Raw genomic sequence first — 22500 nt, 5'->3', positions numbered from 1 at the left:
TCTCTGAATCGAATCCATAGTGCTCGCTCTCTCTCTCTCTCTCTCTCTCTCTCTCTCTCTCTGTTGCAAGCAAATCGCATCATATGTTACTGTTTCAAGTCCAGAAACAAAATGTACAAAAAAAAAAAAATGAAAAACACATACATTTCATCCGTCCCGGCGACGTGAAAGCCTATCCAATGAGTTGATAAAATGGGAGTTATGGAAACCGGAAAATTAAAACCTATCGTGAATTTTGACCAATTAGGGAAATTGGTCGCGGTTGACTTACTCTTCGTAATGAGGCCGTTTGACATACTTTTCGGACCATATTAATCCCTTGTTTTCGTTACAGGAAATTAGGTCAAAGCGAAATCTATGAAAAATATAAATATTTCAGCGTTTATGAATTTCGAGGCCATTTCTCGGTAGATTACCCAGTTTTCCTATGATTGTTGTGGATGGGTGTTCAATTATTTGTCTCTTTCCCCGTCAGCTTTTTAAAAAGGCTGTTGATGTTTGTAACTGCTGCTTCAAGAATGAAAAATAGATAATAACTAGCCAACTAGTAAAACGAGATAGAGAAATGAATGAATAAAAACAAATATAGAAATATATGAACATTATCTCATAAATTTATTAATAGATATATGGATATATGCAAACATATATAAAATATAATTATAGATATATTATAGATTATTATATTATATAAAAATACATATATACATATATATAATTGTATTTAAAATAAATAGCAAATATAAGTAAAGTCATAAACTAAGTTGATACCCTCACCAGTCAATAATCCCTTCCACATTGGCAACATGTTCTCATGTCATTTCTGGCCTCGTAATTACATTGGTAATGTTATTTCTAATCATCCAGCCAACTTGTCTTGTTGAACAGAGACCAGAGTACATTGACACGTGGTGATTTATTATTCCACCTAATTGCATGACGTTTGTTGCGCTTGCTCTTGCAAATTGCAATGTGTTATCGTGGGCAAAACTTTCTATTCTGTGGTCTCTCTTGGACAGGAAACCAGACATTAATTGATGTAGTACTTGTCAAATGGACTGTTTCGTATAATTAGCAAGTAATATTCTCCTGCATATCTCGCACGTAAAACTGTGGTGTTTGATGTCAAGTCGTATTGTGTGGATTATGTTTATCTTAAAAATAAATCTAAATAGAGTTTGTGTTCCGTACCTGTCAAACTTTAATATTTTCTCCTGTATATTTCGTTCGTAAAACTCTGGTGTTGAATTTACTCGCATCATCCTGTCCATGTTTATTGCTTGTCGTAAAAAGGTATCTGTTCCGAGTTAGTGTTGTGGATTTAAAAATTTGCCTTTAACATATTTTCCAAAATAAGCAATGATAATATCCTCGTGCACATGTCGTACTTAAACTTATGTTGATTTCACTCTCATTATCCTGATCATATTCACCTATCCTAAAAATAAACCTACACAGTATTTGTGTTCTGGATGTCCACATTGGACTTTAATAATTTCGACAATAAGCTATGCTTAACCGAGTGTATTCAGCCCAGGAACAAGCAATATCATGGACACGAATCCCCCTAACACCCCCGCCCCCCCAGCCATGTCATTGATTTTCCAGTGGAGCGATTGGGAATGCTGCTTGTCTACTGAATAAAACCCTAGTTTGGTCTCCCGAATGCCTTGTACCTGGATGGTCCAGGTGAAGACAACGATTGGTAAAACAATTCAGTAACATGCTTTACTCTGGGAAGCCAGGTTAATGTCCTTCTGTTATCACGGGAACGATTAAGGGTCGTTTACGAAATATTCCCATGGAAACTCTTCGAAGGATATATATTTTTAGCCAAACTATGGCAAATTTAGACGCTTTAATATATCGCCTACTATTCTTAAACGTATTTTTCCAAATCATCGGTACAATTCAGGGTTTGATGAAAGATCTGTTTCTATAGTCTTGTGGCCGGGAAAGTGTTGGCTTAGCCTGTGACCATATGTTCTACTGACCTCTCTTACTGGTGACCTACGAAAGGATGGCATGGTCCTAGAACCTTTCATGCCCTAGCCTATGACCCCACGTCCTACAGACCTCAAAGGCTGTGCCCTTCGAGATTATGGCTTGGTCCTAGAACCTCCCATGCCCTAGCCTGTGACCCCATGTCCTACTGAAGTACAAGGCTGTGCCCTACGAGAGGCTGACATTTTCCTAAACCATACCCTACTACCCTCCCTTAGTGACGTCCAGAAAGGGCAATTTACAGTAACATGCTGTAAAAAGCCTTTATTCCATCTGTGGCCTTTTTCAAGTGACTATAAAACCGAACCCTTTCGACCGATATGCAATAGTATTTAGCTTTAGTATCAGCTTTGGGTTAACTTTATATCTACTCAAATGTTCTAAACAGTTCGATCTTGTGAACAATAACTTTGTCAACAGATTGAGAACTCTTAGTTAAGTGTTAAGAAGTTTATTGGTGAATTTGATATATTACTTCTTTTTGTTACAGTATTAATCAAAACCATCTTTAATTTTAAAGCATTTTAAAACATACTGATTACAGATAAGTTGTCAACCATTTTGCTCAAAAGCACTGATTATATGTTTTCGGGTTAGAGTTATAAACTAGCAGCTCATAGTTAAACGAACTATACCAGTGGAGCAAAAATACAGGTTCTTGTATGGGGCTAGGAGGACCAGCTAAAAAGGATTTCATCACTGATAAACTTGACTGAATTTAATAGTTTAAGTCCTTAAACCTCTGACCTATACAGCAATTTTTCATGGGTTAGGTCTCATTTTTCCGTTGAAGTTGTCATTCAGTGAATGAATTTTAGATTATCAATGTATTTTGCATTGATACATTTATTATAAAATGAAACCTGTTGCAGCAACTATTTCAGAATATTGTAACTGCCATACGAGAATTATTTGTGTAGTCAAAATCATTTTACCCAACTTTCGTCTCGCTTTTACATTCTATCAAGTCAAAAACTTGAACACTAACATTTAAGAACTCATGATCCTTTAGAGTGACTGGTTTTCCTTTAAATGTAAATTTCCTAGCGACAACTTTCAGATAGAGCAGCTCTCAGGTGGAAGGTTATATTGAGTTTAAACAAAGAAATGTACTCTGGACTAAGTAAATATTTGTAAGAATTCAATCAGATCTTTAATTCTGAATTTAAGAGAAAAACTTACAGAAAAATGGTACAGAAAAACTTTAGCATCCATAACTCAGTACGAATATTGGTGATGGTAAGGGAGTTCATATCAACACGTTTATACAACTCCAAGAAATTTTATTTTGTGAAGTGTCACAGTAATTGAACACCAGAGACATCAGTACAGGACCATTTATAAAAAAAATCTCAGTAATCCCAGTCAATTCTCACCTCAAACTTTGTCATAAGGAATGAAAAACAGTTCTTGAGTAACAATTCTACTTCCATTATGTTCAGTACCTCTGCTACAATGTAGTACCCTGTAAAGATAAGTAAACTGGGACAGTATGGATTCTAGCATCACATCTATAAAAAAAAAAATTAAATCTAATATCCAGGCAGTAAAATAAAGTTAACTTTATACAAAAAATTCAAAATAGCCCCAAACCATTGCCTTTCAGACAAACTTTAGATCAGCTTTCAGCTGAGAGCTTCCAACTACAAGCAAGAAGTTACTTGGGAGTTAACGTATGTGATTTCAAATTGAAAAATGAGTATTGTTAGTAAGGATTTTCCTACCATGTTACCATCATAGAAAAAAAATGGGTTTGCCCAGTTTTAGTAAATCAGAGGTCTGTATATTGTACTGATGTAAAACTGTTCAGTCAACTAAGCTGTGAATAATCAGGTTATTTACGTTAATTCAAACTGAATAGTGAAGTATACTTAAGGATACTTTAGTGAAAAGTTTCCACCCAGTGTCATGAAATAATCTTCAGGTAACAAAGTGAGCAATATAACTTCAAACTATGCAATACTGCAATGCTAAGTCCCCAGCTTAGAAAGCTTGAAAGTTACCCTCCAGTTAAAATTACGGGAGCAAAAACAATTATATAAATCAATAGTAAGGAAAGAAACCTAACTTAATATTTAAAAGCTTAACTTTATAAATATTTAAAAGCTTAATTTAAGTCAGTACTAAGTTACTTCAAGATTACTTTAGCGGACAAACTAAATGAAAGCTAAAATAATTTAAAAACTCAAACTTTTCACAAATTAAGCTTGGGAAAATTCAATAAAATCAGCTAATTCAATGCACTTGACACCTGAAAGAAAAAATTAGTAAACCTCCCATGCCCTGCCCATGCCCATAGGTCATAAGACCTGCGGCACAGGGCATGAGAGGCGCCTCCACCCCTACAGGGGCGCCGCCCCCGTAGGGATGGAGGTAAAAAAAAGTGACTGGTAAAGATTATATAAATGCCTCACCTCTTTATAAATCGACATGAGTGAAGTACTTCATTTTCTGACTTCTGTAGTTTGAGAAATTATCCAGACTTGAAATTTAAACTTCAATATTACTCTTGGCTATTCTTGGCTAGTTGTTGGCACTTTCCCAGTCCACGTGAATAAATTTAAACTTCAATATTATTCTTGGCTATTCTTGGCTAATAGTTGGCACTTTCCCAGTCCACGTGAATCTGGAATAAATTTTAAAGATTATACTTCATGCCATTTAGTACCAAAGTATAGTTACAATCTAATTAGCATTTGGAAAAAGAAACTAGTGACTGTATGAATAATGATAATTCCAATTTATTCACTGAAGCAGTTTTCAAAGTACTCAAGACAATACTAAACTTCACAGAAAGGAATTTATGGTTACAAATTCATCCCTTTGCCTTCAGCGGGTCCTGAAATAAAATTAAAGTCTTTAGAAGTCTAAGACTAAGCAAAACATAGTTAAATGAATTAGAGAAATTCGCCTGGTAAAATATCTTAGGGTACGTTAATGAAGCTATTAATATCAACAGATATTTTAACAGAACAGATTATACCACGATTTTCTTAAGGCTACGCAAGCCTTTTGTTAAAACTAGCACAGTATTAGTTTAAATCAGTGACAACTCGGGAATTATTAATTACAGTTAAAAGCTAACGTATTCACAGTACTACAGTAAAAGCTACCGTATTCACAAGTTTAAAAGCATTCAAAAATTTAAAAGTATATAAGTCTTAGCTCAAGGAAACACTTAAAACACCAAAACATTAAATCTGAGAAACAAGCAATAATTATAAATAGGAACACCATTTGGAATACTTAACTCACTGCACAAACTAAAACAAACAATTTAAACTTAGCCTGGTTGAGTTCACACAAACATCAGTTACTTCAAGCAGATATTCCCGGAGACGTTCACAAAACATCAGTTACTTCAAGCAGATATTCCCGGAGACATCAGTAAAATTCAGGAAGGAGTAGAATATTCATCCACTACAGAGCTTTCAACTCCCAATGGCTACATCGATCTCCGGAAAATTCACGCATCTGCAGAATATTCATCAACCACACAGGTTTCAACTCCCAACACCTAGATCGAAAACGCGTCTAATATGAGAAATATTTCCGTCGTCGAAGCACTTGACACCACAAATCCTCGGAACCAAATACTTTGACAGAAAACAAAGGCGATTTATTGGCTCTGTAGTCAGGCCAGTCTTCCTGACGTCACTGCGAAGGCCACTGCCAGAAGTGGCTATTTCCAGGCAAGGATCATTGACTGCAAGGACCATCACTTTTAGGATCCTTGGTCAAACTGGGATTTTATATAACGTTAAATTCTTTTCAACACATTAATGTTCAGTTTCAATCACAGGACGAAAATGATTATAATAGTGCCACTGTATGAATTGTATGGTATTTAGTATTATGATGTTTGGGGTCAGTAAAAAGAAACTTTATACGAAAGTGGAATCAGATGTCTTTGTTGAGAGCAAATTTTTTTTTTTTATGATAGGTTGCTATTGAAAAACAATTACAAAGAAAGAATAAACGAAATTTCACAAAAAAAGAGAGAATATATTAATCACTGTTTTTGAGTAGCCACTGTAAATTATGTAAATTGTGTAAAGAAATGCCTATGTATACTGTGTTGATGTATACTGTAACCATATTGTAAATTTTGCAATTGTAAATAATGTAAGTTTAATCCTTTTCATAAACAAGTAAAAAATGCGCCGAAGTTTCTTCGGCGCAGTCGAGTTTTCTGTGCAGCCGCTACGGCGTATAATCAAGGCCACCGAAAACAGATCTATCTTTTGGTGGTCTCTGTATAATGCTGTATAAGCCGCGGCTCATGGAACTTTAACCACGGCCCGGTGGTAGCCTGTCCTATATCGTTGCCAGAAGCACGATTATGGCTAACTTTAACCTTAAATAAAATATTAACTACTAAGGCTAGAGGGCTGTAATTCGGTGTGTTTGATGATTGGAGGGTGGATGACCAACATACCAATTTGCAGCCCTCTAGCCTCAGTAGTTTTTAAGATCTGAGGGCGGACAGAAAAAAGTGCGGACAGAAAAATTGCGGACGGACAGACAAAGCCGGAGCAATAGTTTTCTTTTACAGAAAACTAAAAGTAAGAAAAATTAGTATACCGAAACACTGGAAATATTTCTGTTTATTAGGTTTAAAAGAACTCGATGCTTTATTTGCTCAAAAACAAATATTTCAGCTGGTTCCTCGCCCTTCCTTGTATTACCTAACTTGGATATTAAGGTTTTACTCTGGGCAGAAATTTAATATTCCTCATGGGAATATGTCAGCATGTTTGAGAGTGAAATGCATATGACGTTTTCGCTGGGTGCAAATTACACCCGGAAGCTTGCAACTAGTCACTGTTTTGAAATATTCTGGAAATGTACATTTCATATATTTACTAGTAAACAAATGTATATGTATATATAATATATGTACATGATAGTATGTATGTTGTATGCATATGTGTATGTATATATATATATATATATATATATATATATATATATATATATATATATATATATATATATATATATATATATATAATATACTGTAGTATTAGTTGTGTACAAATGGATGTAATAATTATTATCTATATTTTATCTCCTTTCACATCATAATTCCCTGAAATTATTTATCATTCTGACACATCAGATGACTCTGCTGAAATCTTCGTTAACTCTTTACGTGTTTCAGAATCATCATTCTTCTTTCAGTAATCTGAGATGAGAATGGACAGTTCATTTAACACCAGAACGATCTAGCGGTCATTTTGATCGCAATTTCACTTTCAAACGTATGTCATTTCAGTATTCTTCGTCCACCACCCCACCCAAAAACAAACATGATTCTCCTTGACCTTTCCTAATTCACCACGGTGCATGTTGAGCTAAAATAAAACTGAAATTAGCTCATTTTGCTCTACGAGATATGGCCCCTTATCCTTTAACAACTTAACGGTCATTTTGAGCACTGGTCTATAAGGGGAGTTATGTACGTTTGGGTTATAAGCGTTGAAGGAGGGCCTCGTAAACTATGTGGTGAGCCACATAAACATACGATGCGACATTATATTTTAGAGTGCAATGAATTATCAGAATGTAGAGATTCTCAAATTACCACTGTAACCTAGCAATTACGTCATTTTCTGAATAATGGTGTTTGTCCTAGAATTGTACAGAAGTCTCCCAACTTCTACTAGGAACAAACGATTTGCATTAATAACAGAAAATATGTAATGCATATTGAACAGAATGTATTCTGGCCTAAAATGGAAAACTGCAGTATCTGCAAAATTTTCGAGATTGAGATATGCCACCTATTGGGCTCGTGAAACACTAATACACAAGTTACTACAGTATCAGAATGATTCTTCAATGCTTCATTGAGGGGGGTCCCATTTGCAGTATCTGCAAAATCAGTAGTAAGGCAAGGGAAAACTGCAACATCTACCATTTTTCTCAGTTTTCCATTTTAGGGCAGCATTATTAGTTGGTGGGTATATTAGCATCCTAATACACCCCATTTGATGTAAATTACTATGTCAATATATCTATAAAGATAGATAATAATTTTTTCTTATGATGTGGCGATATACACACATTCCAGGACTCATTATCAAGTATATATGATAATTAGTCGGTCGCTGCTGAGGTTAAATGCAGGTTCATCAGAAACTGAATTGCTTGCTATAGACCACACGAAAATATTCAGGTATATATTACCAGCAAGCCAGACAAGTTCGGTATTAAATTTTGGTCAGCGGCTGAAATAAAATAAAAATACATGCTAAGTGGCTTTCCATATCTTGCGTAAAAGACCACAGTCGTCCAGCAAATCGAATCCAGGTAAAAAAAAAAAAAAGTCACGGAAAAAAGTCACAGAAAAAAATCGCATTAATCTTTCCTAGATAGGAAACCCCAACCCCCCCAAAGGGTTTTAACCCGGTATGTATCCACCTTTGCGGCGTGTTTAGCACAAGCCCACTGGGAATTTCCGTATAGACATAAACAAAAGACTGTAAATATCATAAAGATAATATTTATTACCGGCCACCATAAATTAATTACTTTTTTCCTAGCCAAAAGTATGACTTTTTTCCTGTGACTTTTTCCCGTGACTTTATTACCGGCCACCGAAAATATAACGGTGGATGAGCAATTATTCCCAACGAAGTGTAGGTGTCCATTTTTACAGTATATTGCCGGCAAGCCAGACAGGTCTGGTTTAAAATTTAGGTTTAGCGGCTGAAATAAAATCAAAATACACGCTCAGTGGCTTTCCACATCTTGGTAAAGACTACAGTCGTCCACCAAATCAACCACTCACCGAATATGTTCTGAAGCTAATACAGTAGAACCATGCATAGGAAAAGGAAGAAATATGGCGCCGGATGATTTTTTCACTTCAGTCAAACTGGCGGAAAAATTACAAGCTAAAGACAATAGTCTTTTGGGGAACGGTAAATCGTATTAGAAGGGAGATACCAGCATGCATAAAGAAATAAAAATTCCGTGGCAACCTACAGTATACAGCACGCAAGTACTGAAAAGTAATAAATACACTTAGACAGTGAATCAGTGTAAGCCAAGCATAACTGTAGTCATTCTTAGTAGCGATCACAGAACTGTAGGCGTTGGAAATGATGCAAAGATAATTCCTGAAACTGTAGATCCAAGTACGGAGTTGACATAGTAGACCAAATAGGTCGGTTGTGCAGCACTATAAAGAAGCTTCACGCAGATGGACAATCCAAGTTTTTAGTTTTCTGTAAGAGGAAACTATTGTGCCGGCTTTGTCTGTCCGTCCGCACTTTATTCTGTACGCACTTTTTCTGTCTGCACTTTTTCTATCCACCCTCAGATCTTAAAAACTGCTGAGGCTGGAGGGTTGCAAATTGGTATGTTGATCATCCACCCCCCAATCATCAAACATACCAAATTGCAGCCCTCTAGCCTCAGTAGTTTTTATTTAATTTAAGGTTAAAATTAGCCATAATCGTGCTCTGTCAACGATATAGGACAGGCCACAACCTGGCCGTGATTAAAGATTCGTGGGCCGCGCCTCATACAGCAATATACGGAGACTGCCGAAAGACAGATCTATTTTCGGTGGCCTTGATTATACGCTGTACAGAAAATTCGATTGCACCGAAGAAACTTCAGCGCATTTTTCACTTGTTTATAATATACTTGATCTAGAAGACATCGATGCAACAATTCTTTATTTGGAAATTACAGATCAAAAACTCTCCCGCCCCAATTTCCTTCCACAGTTAGCCAAAGAACTTCAGGAAGCGTTCAAAATTAGCAATGCGCTGAATAGCAGAAGTTTCCACAATTACCAAGAAAAAGAAATCAGTGGCAAATAGAATGTTGCAAATGGGAATAAAATGTCAGACATGTGCCACCAATGCAAGAGACCTGGATGCGGAAAATGCATAAGTAAGGTGTTCAGGAAACTCCTTTGCAAAAAAAAAAATGTACTTGAAAAAATTGACATTATTCAATAGAGTAGAAAGTTAGGAAATTCAAACTGAAAGTGTTTAATTGTCTGTTTTCCAATCCTTTGTTTTTAATGTAAAAAATATATATTATTTTAAATTTTGATAAATGCTAATAAAATGTATCTTGATCAAATACAGATCATGTTGTACTAAATCTCATTTCAGATGTTATTTCATTACTTCTAAAAGGTATATATATATATATATATATATATATATATATATATATATATATATATATATATATATATATATATATATATATATATATATATATATGTGTATATATATATATATATATATATATATATATATAGTGTGTGTGTGTGTGTGTGTGTGTGTATAACAACCAACCTTCGCTATACAGACCATAACGACTGTCAATTGAAAGCCGGAATGCGGTCATTGGCAGTTCCGCCGTTCCAAGTCCAGGCTCAGAAGAAGAAGACGGTAGCTGTTCTATTATAATTAATCTTAATCTTGCCATTCCTTTCAATATTGGCAGCTAACCACTTTGCTTTAAATAAAGGTTTAAAAGTTACATTTCACAGATTTTTAAAATTAAGTTTGTGGTACATCAGTTTTTCTTTAAATACGAAGTCCTTGCAACCGCTTGCATGTAATATTAGTTTCCTTTAAAATAATTACAAAGAATAAATAAAATTTTCACAAAATAGTATATATTAATTACTGTTTTTGAGTAGCCAGTAACTAAAACAAGATAGTCAGTTTAGAGGGATTGTGCTTATGTAAAGAAATACCTGTGTATACTGTGTTGATGTATACTGGAAGTTACCATATTGTAAATATTGTCATTGTAAATAATGTAAGTTTAATCCTCTCAATAAAAAAGTAAAAAAAAAATTACTTTCCTTTAGATGATGAAAGAAAAATAACGGTAATTTATATCTGAAAATGATACGTATAAAATGCTTAAGCAAAAAACCTACACAAAAGGCAATTGACACTGCAAACAGGTCTCTTATAGCAATTGACTACTGACCTTCTCAAACAGAAATATCCAGCATTATATAAAGCAGCGGACCTAAAAATATTGAAAATCGTAATTATGGAACTAAAGGATACCAGACCCATCGATTATATAAAATTAAAATTAGTTAAAATAGCTGCTAGGTAGTTATAATCAGTGACGTCATTTCAGATTTCAGATTTCAGCTGGGGGTAGCGGGGGTGGGGGTGCAGTAAGGGCCCCCTCGAGAAATTTTTAGAAATTTGTGCGCGTTTTGGGGCATTTTGAATCCAAATAAGAGCTGTATTGAGTTGATAAAGCAACAAATAGGTGTGCCGTCACCCACCCACATATTATTATTATTATTATTATTATTATTATTATTATTATTATTATTATTATTATTATTATTATTATTATTATTATTCAGAAGATGAACCCTATTCATATGGAACAAGCCCACCGCAAGGGTCATTGACTTGAAATTCGAGCTTCCAAAGAATATGGTGTTCATTAGAAAGTAACAGAATGCAAAGCAAAATACAGAAAGGAGCCATCAATTCTCCAAAAAAAGTTAACAAATCAATGAACAATTGGATAAAAATGTAACAAATTATAAAAATGCGAGGAGAATTGCATTGGGAAAGAAGTGGGAAGCAGTCTACTGCTAAGAGAATCGACAGATTTTATAAGTATCCCCTTATAAAAAAAAAGGATTTCTCTCGTTTTCATTTTCTGAAAGAATGTGGTTACTCCACGGTCCTTGATGACACGTCAAATAAATAGATAAAAGTGTAAATATAAAAATACAAGGAGAATTGTATTGGTAAAGAAATGAGAAGCAGTATACAGCTGAGAGAATCGATAGATTTTATAAGTATACTCTTAAAAAAAAAAAAACGGATTTCTTTTCATGTTAGCATTTTCTGTTCGAATGCAGTTACTTTATGGTCCTTGATGACACGTCAGCGAGAAGTGTCTTCAACGTAAACAAAGAGAGTTGTCTTCTAGTTCCTCGCTTCGTGTAGACGAGGCGTCATCGACTTCCAGTGAATTTTGGTGATGGGTTTATTTTCCCAGATATTTGGCGTTTCTTAACCGTGTTGAGACTGTGGCTGTTATTGACTGAGAAGGAAGTGAACTTGTCAAATCGAGTGGCGATGGACTGTAGGTACTGCTTAGTGGAGGGAATATTCTGGCGGCGTGAACTGGTGTCTACTTTGAAGGTCTACCTGAAGTTAAGGAAGTTCTTTAGGAGACCACGATGAGTATAAATTTCTCTCCTCCACCCACTATTTTTTCTTTGGAGTATCTGTTTCTAGGCGTTAAGGTTACTTTAATCTTAATTAATGGCTTGAAATAGCTCTTCACATTTTTAAGATAATTTAACTTTAGTACACAATTTTGCTTGTAATTTAAGTTTTAGTTCTACATATTCTGCTCTGTCAAACTTTAATCTCTTAAGTCAGCGGTTATTAGTCTTTAAGTGTTAATTTCATTAGTTTTTTTAGTTACCATATCTAGTAATTAAATTGTTTATTTTAATTTGCTGTAACAGTAGTTTAATATACTTTAGTTCCATGCTGTTTTATTTCTTACAGAACGTTTTATACTAGATATTAATTTCCAAGAAAGTTGTCACTTGTTTTAATTTTTTGCTTTAGAATTTTGTGCACAAGAATCTTTATCAGATAGTATTATGTTTAACTTTTAAGTTACTTATTACATGAGTTGTTGTGGAAGAATTTGTGTATAAAAGCAAATTTAGATTTGTGTACTTCTCATTTTTTTAACATTTAAAGGGAACTTATTACATGAGATATTGAAGAATTTTATTTAAACTTAAATTCCAATAGTTCAATTTTAAACTTGTGAATGGTATTTAGACATTTAAATCAGTTAACAATATTTTAAATTTATCGTAAGATCAAACTAAGCTAGAAGTATTTTTCTTGATAAACTTTAAACTGATTCCAGGTTGTACTGAACTACAAACTCATTAATTTGTCTTTGAAGCAAGATTGAAGCAAGATTGAAGCAAGATTGAAGCAAGATTGAAGCAAGATTGAAGCAAGATTGAAGCAAGATTGAAGCAAGATTGAAGCAAGATTAGCTCTTCTCATACTCGGATGGATGATTGAGGTACTAACTTGACCAAACTTTTTTTCCTCCACACCCCTACAGGGGCGGCGCCCCTGTAGGGGTGGAGGCCTCTCATGAGCTGCCAGTAGGTCTTAGGACCTGCTGGGAGTTGCATGGGAGGTTTTTAACTAATCTTATATTCCCTTTCAGGTAATAAGTTCAGTCATTTTTCAGAAGTTAACGTGCCTAATCTAACTGAGAACTTAACGTAACTGCATATATTGGATTTTTTTAACTGTATATATTGGATTTTTAATTTGCATTTTTATAATTTTTTGGGATATGACATCAAATTTGTCTGGGTTTTCAAGTTTTGAACAGTAACTTAGTTGAAAGTAACATGCCTTTTTTGACAATGTAAAGTAACTGCCTATATTGGATACTTCAATTTAGTTTATTATATTTTGCTTTTTCTTCGGTTAAAGTTTTTGCTTATGACTTCAAATTAAATTAGTGTAGATTAAAATTTTTTTCAGCAGTAACTCAGCGACAGTAACTCAGCGATTTTAAGTATGCTGAAAGTGTGATTTCTAATTTTTTCCTAAGCTCAACGTTGCCTTTAAGTTTTGCATATTTTTTAATTAGAATCTTTCATTTCTAAAGGGCGTTAACTTCTGAGATTTTTGTTAGGTTTTTTTGCTAAAATGTTTCTTCACTTAGAGCCTTAACGTAATCCTTTTGTCTTTTGGTTGACTTTAATTTTAAACTTTTAAGCTTTTCAGTTTTGAACTAACGTAACTGTTAAAGCCTAGTAACTTTAATGTGTTTCATGCTAATATTAGTTTCACTTTAACAATTCAATGGACAAACCCTGTTTCACTTTGGTGTAAATACAACGAACAAGCCTGTGGGTAGTTATAAATGTACAAAACTATAGTTTTGCTAGTAAAAGCAAAGATGCCTGCAAAACTGGTACAAACCTTTTACTTGGTGGTTAGTTATTTTGTGGTGAAGCGTAATGTGGGTTTGACTTCAAATTAGCCCACAAGCTCTTTTTGACTTATAGCTCAACTATTAGCGAGGTATATAGTACCCTTGGCCTCTGAACGTTTATTTGGGTCTAGGGTTAATCGGTCTGTTAAAGGTTGTGAAAAAATTTGGTGTAAAAATTTGGATCATTTTGGGTTAAGTCAAACTTCTATTTTACAGATTTTATAAATTATGGTATTTTTGACTCCTTTCTGCCGCATTTTCTTGTATTTACAGGTCGGTTTTTGGTTGCTGAAGCATCAATTAGAGCAGAATACTTCATTACCGAAGTTTTAGCAAGTAGATCTTTGAAACTGAGGTGAGAGTTGGGCCAGCAATTGCTTCATATGCATACTAGAAACTATCCTGTGTATTATGGATTGTATAATAAACTTTGATTTAGTGAATGTTAAGTTTTTATAGGATACCCAATGATTGTTATAAGGCAGTGTTTTAAAGAAATTCTCAAGATTAGAGCCTTAAATTTACCTTAACCAGGAATTGGTCCGTATTTTGAAGCGAGTCCTTCCACAAGGCTAGGTAGTTGGTAAATTTTTTTCTGAATGCTCTTTTTCATATGAGTAACACTATTATTGACGTGTGGTTTCTAGTTTAAGTTAGACCTTATTGTAACTGCTCTCACGAACAGCTCTCACGAAAGAGTACCATGAAAGGAAATGAAGTTTGTCTGAAAGATCAAAGTATATTAAGCGCTGAACAGAAGCATGTGGTTTGGAAGTTCCAAATTGAAGTACGATAATTAAAAAAACATAGCTAATTAAAATTACTGATTAGAATTATACTGAATTACGTACTTTGTTCGGGTAATGAATGTGTTCCTTTATCTTAAATTTGACTTATCTAAATACAGTACCAGGTAAATATATTACTGGTAGTCTATAATTTAATCATATGCCTAAATACAGTACCAAGGATTATTACTGTTTGTACTATATTTTAGACCAGTCTTGTCTAAAAACAGTACTAGGTATCAATATTACTAGTGGTCCTTTAAATCAGTAAATAGTGCCAAGTATAAATATGGCCCGTGGTCCTTTAGTTCAAATCACTAATAATTGTTACTAGTGGTTCTTTAGTTAGACTTGAATACAGTACCTGGTATCTATTTTACTGGTGGTCCTTTATTTTAAATCAGACTTTAATACATACTGTACCAGATATTACTGGTAAGCAAAAACTATTTTCCATAGAACCACTGTGCTGTCATGAAAGTACAGTCCACCCAGTTTAAAAGCGGCATGGCCTTTATAAGGACTGAGTTCTGTCGTTAAAGGAATGCATTAATACCAGGGTAATAAGTTTCCTTTAAGATTAAAAAATTACATGGTAGTAGGTTTTAAGACTAAAAATGATTGTCATGATTGACTGTTAGTAGTTTAAGACTTCTGCAAAGACTGGAGGTTTCTGAAATAGATTAGGATTTTCAATTAGAAATACAACAGTTTTAGGAAGTCTGATAGGAACTTTCAATTTTCATTATAATTTTAGGAAGTCTGATAGGAACTTTCAATTTTCATAAGACATTGGCGTTCAACAAATTACTGCACTTACTGTTCAAGGTGGGTAAGTATAAGAATAATTGCTGCCAAACGTTTGGGTATGTACAGCATTTCTGCAAGGTTATTCAGGTAGCAGACACTTCGTTAACGAGTTCTACGATATTGTTAGAAGTAGTTTTGTTAAAGGTTCTGGAGGGACCGCAGAATAGTATTAGCGATGAATGTGAAGGAAACTAGGATACAATCTTGAAGATTGTATCCTGTTATGGGACAGTAACTGCAGCAAAATGGAATGGTTTGTCAGGGGAGACTTCTCTTTGGTCCCGAGGAGATAATACTCCAATGCAAATCCAAAAGAGAACTTTAAATGAATGTGCATGAAGGAAAGCGTGTATTGATAACTGACTCCAGAAACAGTTTGTAAGGTAATTCTATAAACAGTACCTTATTCCAGATATATTCCTAATGTTCTCTGGTGGTGCTTTAACTGCTGCACACTTTTGGATGTCAAACTAGAGCGAACTTAAGTTTGAAGTTCCTGTAGAGCAAGGAATCTATCATTGACAAGGAACTTCAGCCTTACCCTACAACTGCAATTTTTATCTTAAATAGTTGGTCTTGAATTTTGCATGCATTTAAATATTGATGTCAGAGTTTGCTAGGGTTCTGAAACTCAAGAGTTCGTCTTCCAAGAAAAAACACCTTTAATATTGCTAACACAGGGTTAGACTTGAGTAGTTCAAAAGCTTCAGTAACAAGCCTGTTGTAGAATCGCGTGCATTTGTAGAGGAAAGTTCGAGCCGTTGCTGTGCAGGTGTGGATGTTTTCTTAAACGATTTCTTTAATATAGCATAAAAGGACAAATGTTATAGCTTCCGTGAATGGGTTAATTGTTAATTTATTTAGTATTGCTTCTTGACAATAAACTATTATACTAAGGTGTACCAGTCTATTTAGAGCCCTTTGCTACTTGTATAACTGAAATCTTGCTGTATATTTGAGGTGTGGTATTGAATGTTTCAGTAAAGATTGGGTTTAACCACAGTCAATTATGAAAGCGAAGTATAGTGTCAAGTACTTAAGAAGTGTATGGTTAAAGTTGTGCCTTTAGAGAGAAACTTGGGTGACAAAGCACTTAGTGATACTCAACTGAAAGTTTAGGGTTTTCACAACTAGGAAGAATAGAGATTGCATATGGGTTTGCAGAGAATTGCAAGCCACTGAAGGGACAGTAATTGCTGTATTGGAATGTGGGAGCTTGGAAAGGGTGGAAATGACAGATCACTGATAGTAGTTTCTACTGTAAACAAAGAAAGGTGGTTGGAGATTGTCATTTGAGAGGAAACAGTCTGTTGAGGTTTGGAAAGGGGAAAAATAACTTCAGAGGAAGATGATGTGGCAAACTGATAAATGCCCCGTAGGGGGGTTGTGCCGTTAGCACACCTTACTCAAGGCAATGTAGGCATTACCTGAGGCTCTTTGCAGTGTCCCTTCGGCCCCTAGCTGCAACCCCTTTCATTCCTTTTATTATACCTCCGTTCATACTCCCTTTCTTCCATCTTTTCAAACCCTTCCTGACAATTGATTCATAGGGCAACTGCTTTAAGGTTTTCCTCCTGTTACACCTTTCAAACCCTTTACTGTCAATTTCCTTTTCAGCCCTGAATGACTTCAGGTCCCTGAGCCTTTGGCCTTTGGCCTAAACCCTATATTCTGTCAATTTGTCTTTACATTTTAGCCCATTACTTCCTTTCTCCTGTTACTTCCTTTTGCTGTGGAACCACTCCAATTCCCTCTTTGCCTTTCGTAAATGCTAGATGACTGAAAGTGCCTCATTGCTTGCCTTTATAACCATATTCACACGAATCAGATCAAATCAAATCAAAATGTCCACGAACTAGATTAAACCAGTCAACTAGGAACATATGTATAAGTGTCAAATGCTTATGAATACAGTTACTGAAGCAGTATAGAGCATTTGACAGGAATAGGATAAAAAAAGGGCTAAAATGATATCCTGAAGGATACTATCTGCATCTTTATTTATTTCATTTATTTGTAGCTGCTAATTGTGTCTTAGTTAAACTGTTTGTATTATATGTGTATCGTTTTTTATATTTAGTTTTCGCTCAGGACTTTGGCATATCATTATAGGAGAACAATATTGCTTTGATTTTCAGTTTACAACTTCAAAAGTCAGTTTACTGATAGGTTCTCAAATAACCCTTTGTGAAAAATATTTCTTTTTTTAAATATTATATAAGCTTTTACAAGTTCATATAATAGGTCCTGTTTCATAACTCCGAAAAGCATTGCTTTTATTGAGCATTATATCAACTTTTACAGGTTACTAATATGTAATAGGTTCTGTTTCATAACTCCCTTTATCATAAAGACTACTTTAATTTAGTAACACTGTAGTCCTGAATACAACCTTTCAGCATTTCAATTCCTTTCAGATGCTCGTGAACTGAAGCCTACTTTCTGAAGCCAAGAGACCTTTACTCAGAATTCTCTCGTTTAGAAGGAAGATACTGCACTCCCCAGGTGTGGCATATTGATCAAAGTTTGATATATTCGGCAAGGTGGGTTTTTCAAACTTCCCTCTATCCATATGTGTATGGATATACTGTATATTATGTACCTAATTCAAACATTATCTTTAATTATTGTAAGGTAAAATATAACTCATTATTCATTCACATTTTGAATAGACATAAGCCTCTTATTATAATTTCAGGGGTGATATGTATATTGAATAACTTTTTATCCCTGTTTTACATTAACAAGGTTTTGCTTAAGCAGGCCACTCATACATTGAACAAACCGATATTGGCAATTTATATAGATGTTTTGTTTTCAGCCAGTAGTTACCAGCCTTATGGCATATTTTACTGGCTTGATTTATTTATATATATATATATATATATATATATATATATATATATATATATATATATATATATATATATATATATATATATATATATATATATACATATATATATACACACACACGTTCTTTGGATCCAGAAAGCTACTCTAAAGAACCATTCTTTGGTTTTAATAAAACTCTGTTCAATCAGATATTTAATTCATTCTGATGAGAGGCAAATCAAAATGGTCATTAAGATATCATCGAAAAGATTATTTTCTTCAGAGTGTTACGGAACCGTGTGTAGCAATGGTTCTTGCCCCATATACTAACAGTTTATTAATATGGTTTATAATCACATATCAGTATGGCTTACTAATATCCACGCCTTGAAAATCAGAGATACAACCTTATCAATGACTAACGATAGTTAAAATCATTTTTTTGGAAGGGACCGGGATTTCAAAAAGGACAGAATTGGTTACAGAAATAAAAAAATCAGAATACAGAACAAATCAGTTTGTTCGAAGTCTTGACTCTCCGAATAGAATCTTCTTCGGCTTCTCACCCTCAGACCCTTAGAGTCGTATAATGTATCTTCTGAGAGGCGCTTGTGCTGTTGGAAAGGTTTTACAATTATAATTCATACATACATATGAATACATATGTATATATACACACACCCTCATATATACATACATATGTATATATTTACATATATATATATGTATATTTATATATACATACATATACATCTATTGTATATGTGTATGTGTATGTTTATATATATAACCATATATATATATCTTGTATATATATATATACCTTTGTGAAGAATGCAGAATATACTATATATGATAGAATGAAATATATACATACATACATCTAGTATATGCAGTGTATGTTTGTGCAACCACTCTGAACCTTTGTGTATACACAATCCTACTGACAGAATACAATACCTCAATGATAATATTTCTATCTGAACCAGTAATGATGATAATAATAGATAATAAAATCAAGGTAGCTTTTAAAACAGTACAATCTACTTACGGCACTCCTTATCGGCCACTTTCTTGAGTTCAGGATTATAGCATGCAGCATCCCCAAATAGGCAGTCATTTGCGTAGGTCGACCAGTCACTGCCACAGACAGGCTTGTAGACCATGGGGCATATTCTGGCCGGCTTACAATACGGATTTATTATTAGTTTGCCTGCGAAAGACATAATAAACCTTTGGTTATTTATCTGTTTGTGCCCCGTAGGAGAAGGGAAGAGGGGGTGTGGGCAGTGCCGTCAGTGCACCTGACGTGGTGCACTGAAGGCATAACTCAAGGTTCTTTGCGGAGTCCCTTCGGCCCGTAGCTGCAACCCTTATCATTCTTGTTATTCTACTTCTGTTCATATTCTCTTTCTTCCATCTGACTTTCCACCCTCTCCTAACAATTGATTCATAGTGCAGCTGCGAGGTTTTCCCCCTTTTATCCTTCTGTTACACCTTTCAAACCTACTTTACTCTTAATTTCTCTTTCAGCGCTGATTGACTTCATAATAGGTCCCAGTTCTTGGCTTCTGGCCTAAACTCTACATTCCATTTTCCCTTATCTGTTTATGTGTTGATGGTTACAACAAACAGCAGGCGATGAAGAAATGGCAAGATGGTTTTGTCATTGTGGCCAGATTGTTATTTAACAAGCAAGCTACTTAAAGGTCGGGCTGCTCTCTTTACAGTAGTACGAAGTCTTGGTAGTAAGTGTGTCTATCATTTCCAGAGACTGGAAGGTAATGTTAATGCATATAGGCCAGAGGCTGCGAAGTGGATTCTTGGGTACTTCGCCTGGGGAAGGAAACAGACATATCTCCCCAAAAGTTGTGTACTTGTGGGAGATATGAATTTAGCTTGTCTAAAGCCCTCAAAGTGTGGGAGATGCAACTTAGCTTGCCACAAGTCCTCTACTTGTGGAAGATACAAACATAGCTTATCTAAAGTCCTCGACTTGCGGACGATATGAGTCCAGCTCTTCTAAAGTCCTCAACTTGTGGAAGATACAATAGTAGGTCATCTACAGTTGCCTACTTGTGGAAGATATGAACATAGTTGTCTCAAGTCCTCAACATGTGGATTATAGGAAGATACCTGATCTAAATTGCTCTACATGTGGAAGATATGAACACAGCCCACTTAAAGTCGCCTACATGTGGAAGATATGAACATGGCTATCAAAAGTCTTCTACTTATGGATGATACAAACAGACCTCATATAAAATTCTCTACCGGTGGAAGATACGAACATAGCTCATTGAAAGTTACCTACTTGAGTTAGATATGAAGATAGAAAGTTCTCAACTTGTGGATTGTGCAAACATACCTCATCTAAAGTTCTCAACTTGTGGATTATGCAAACATACCTCATCTAAAGTTCTCCACTTGTGGAAGATACGAACTTAGCCCACCTAAACTCCTCTACATGCAGAAGATAAGAACAAAGCCCACACAAAGTCCTCTACTTATGGAAAACATGAAAATCATTTTACTCCCATTTGTTCAAATTCATCTACACTGGAAATCCACCAACCGCAAGCTCCTTTGTAGGCCACTGTGAGGTCGTTTATGAAACAGGCCCACCTGGAGAGCAGGCATAAGTTTGCGTAGGTCCTTCCGTCACTTCCGCAGACTGGATTGAACACCTGGTGGCAAGCAAGAACCGTAGTAATGCAAAGTGGATTCGCGGGACCTTTATCTGGAAGAAGAAGAAGAAGAAGACGACTTCGTGCTTGTTTTTTTACGTTTTAATTTTCTTACTCATTAATTTATTTGATCAAGCTATATATCTTCCATGAATGGAATAGCCTAAGAAGTGGGTTCCCTATATATATATATATATATATATATATATATATATATATATATATATATATATATATATATATATATATATATATATATAGAGAGAGAGAGAGAGAGAGAGAGAGAGAGAGAGAGAGAGAGAGAGAGAGAGAGCCTCGATGGCTAGGTCGGTAGAGCAGCAGCCTCGGACTTCATAGAGGTCTGTGGCGCGGGTTCAAATCCGCAGCCGACCGGTCAGAGAGGCGGACACTTTGCTATCAGTGTAGACACACCGGGATTATGTATGTAATCAACGGATAGGTTTGCTGAAAGCAAAAGGGTGTTACAGACTAATACACACACAAACAAAGCCACTCCAACATCTAAAAACATAACAGACACCTCACACGTCTCGAACTGTCGACCCAACTGCTCAGCTCTCTCGCTGCTGGGAGAAAGGGAGCTGGGGATTTGGTACGATACATGTACACATGCGCTACCGGGGTCTAAGCGATGTAAGGCGGGGTAGCCGATCGAGGCTACGGCCTACCCCAACGCCAAATCAAAGTCCTTCAAAGAAGGCATCGTGCTTACCCCATATAAAAAATGGGAAAAAGCATGTTAAACGAAGAAGGTATATAATAATAATAATAATATTAATAATAATAATAATAATAATAATAATAAAAATAATAATGATAACCAACCGCATTCTCCTGCATGGATCATTCCAGCGATCTCTTTAGAGCAGGCAGCTCGTTGGAATTCGCACTCGTTCCCGTAGGTCACTCCGTCACTCCCACACACTGGGGCGTACTCCTGGGGGCATGACACCGACTGCTGACACTGGGGACTTGCTGACTGTTCACCTGGTGAGGAAACGGGTCAAGGTCATTGTCTAACTTTAACTGATGAATGTAACTGAAGGTATGTGGTCAGAGATGGATGTAATATATTAATATATTTATATATATATATATATATATATATATATATATATATATATATATATATATATATATATATATATATATATATATATATATATATATATATACATAAACACATACATATATATAAAATATTGTAAGTAATTATCAAGATCTAGAAAAATAAGAGAATTCTGTTCCAGGTTTTTGTAATAGTTTCTCAGTGACTGGGAATGAAACTTATTTTCACTTACCTTGCGAAATGGGTAGAATCTCTGATGTGGTACCGA

At 35.0% G+C, this 22500-nt stretch overlaps 1 protein-coding gene and 2 long non-coding RNA genes across 7 annotated transcripts in view; 1 reads left to right on the top strand and 2 right to left on the bottom strand.

Annotated features, from left to right (window-relative positions):
* LOC136831608 (uncharacterized) overlaps positions 1-22500 on the bottom strand; it is a 149692-nt gene that overhangs the window by 117110 nt on the left and 10082 nt on the right. The window lies entirely within an intron of this gene.
* On the top strand, positions 11933-14465 carry LOC136831612 (uncharacterized). The gene is made up of 2 exons (XR_010850945.1): positions 11933-13089; positions 14296-14465. It is a non-coding gene; the product is annotated as an uncharacterized lncRNA (long non-coding RNA).
* The window catches only part of LOC136831583 (double-headed protease inhibitor, submandibular gland-like), a 4904-nt gene continuing 1059 nt past the window's right edge, over positions 18656-22500 (bottom strand). For 3 of the 5 annotated variants that reach the window (XM_067092205.1, XM_067092206.1, XM_067092207.1), the window contains exons 2-6: positions 22465-22500; positions 21989-22150; positions 21031-21195; positions 19507-19668; positions 18656-19069 (exon numbers count right to left, since the gene is read on the bottom strand). The exon at positions 22465-22500 is cut by the window's right edge. In XM_067092205.1, the coding sequence (XP_066948306.1) occupies positions 19032-19069; positions 19507-19668; positions 21031-21195; positions 21989-22150; positions 22465-22500 (563 nt within the window). In that variant the 3' untranslated portion in view covers positions 18656-19031. The remainder of the gene's footprint in view (positions 19070-19506; positions 19669-21030; positions 21196-21988; positions 22151-22464) is intronic. The other 2 variants (XM_067092208.1, XM_067092210.1) reach the window with 1 other exon arrangement.

This window comes from Macrobrachium rosenbergii, chromosome 48, assembly GCF_040412425.1.
Source record: "Macrobrachium rosenbergii isolate ZJJX-2024 chromosome 48, ASM4041242v1, whole genome shotgun sequence".
Lineage (NCBI taxonomy): Eukaryota > Metazoa > Arthropoda > Malacostraca > Decapoda > Palaemonidae > Macrobrachium > Macrobrachium rosenbergii.
This window is presented reverse-complemented; position numbering and strand designations above follow the sequence as displayed.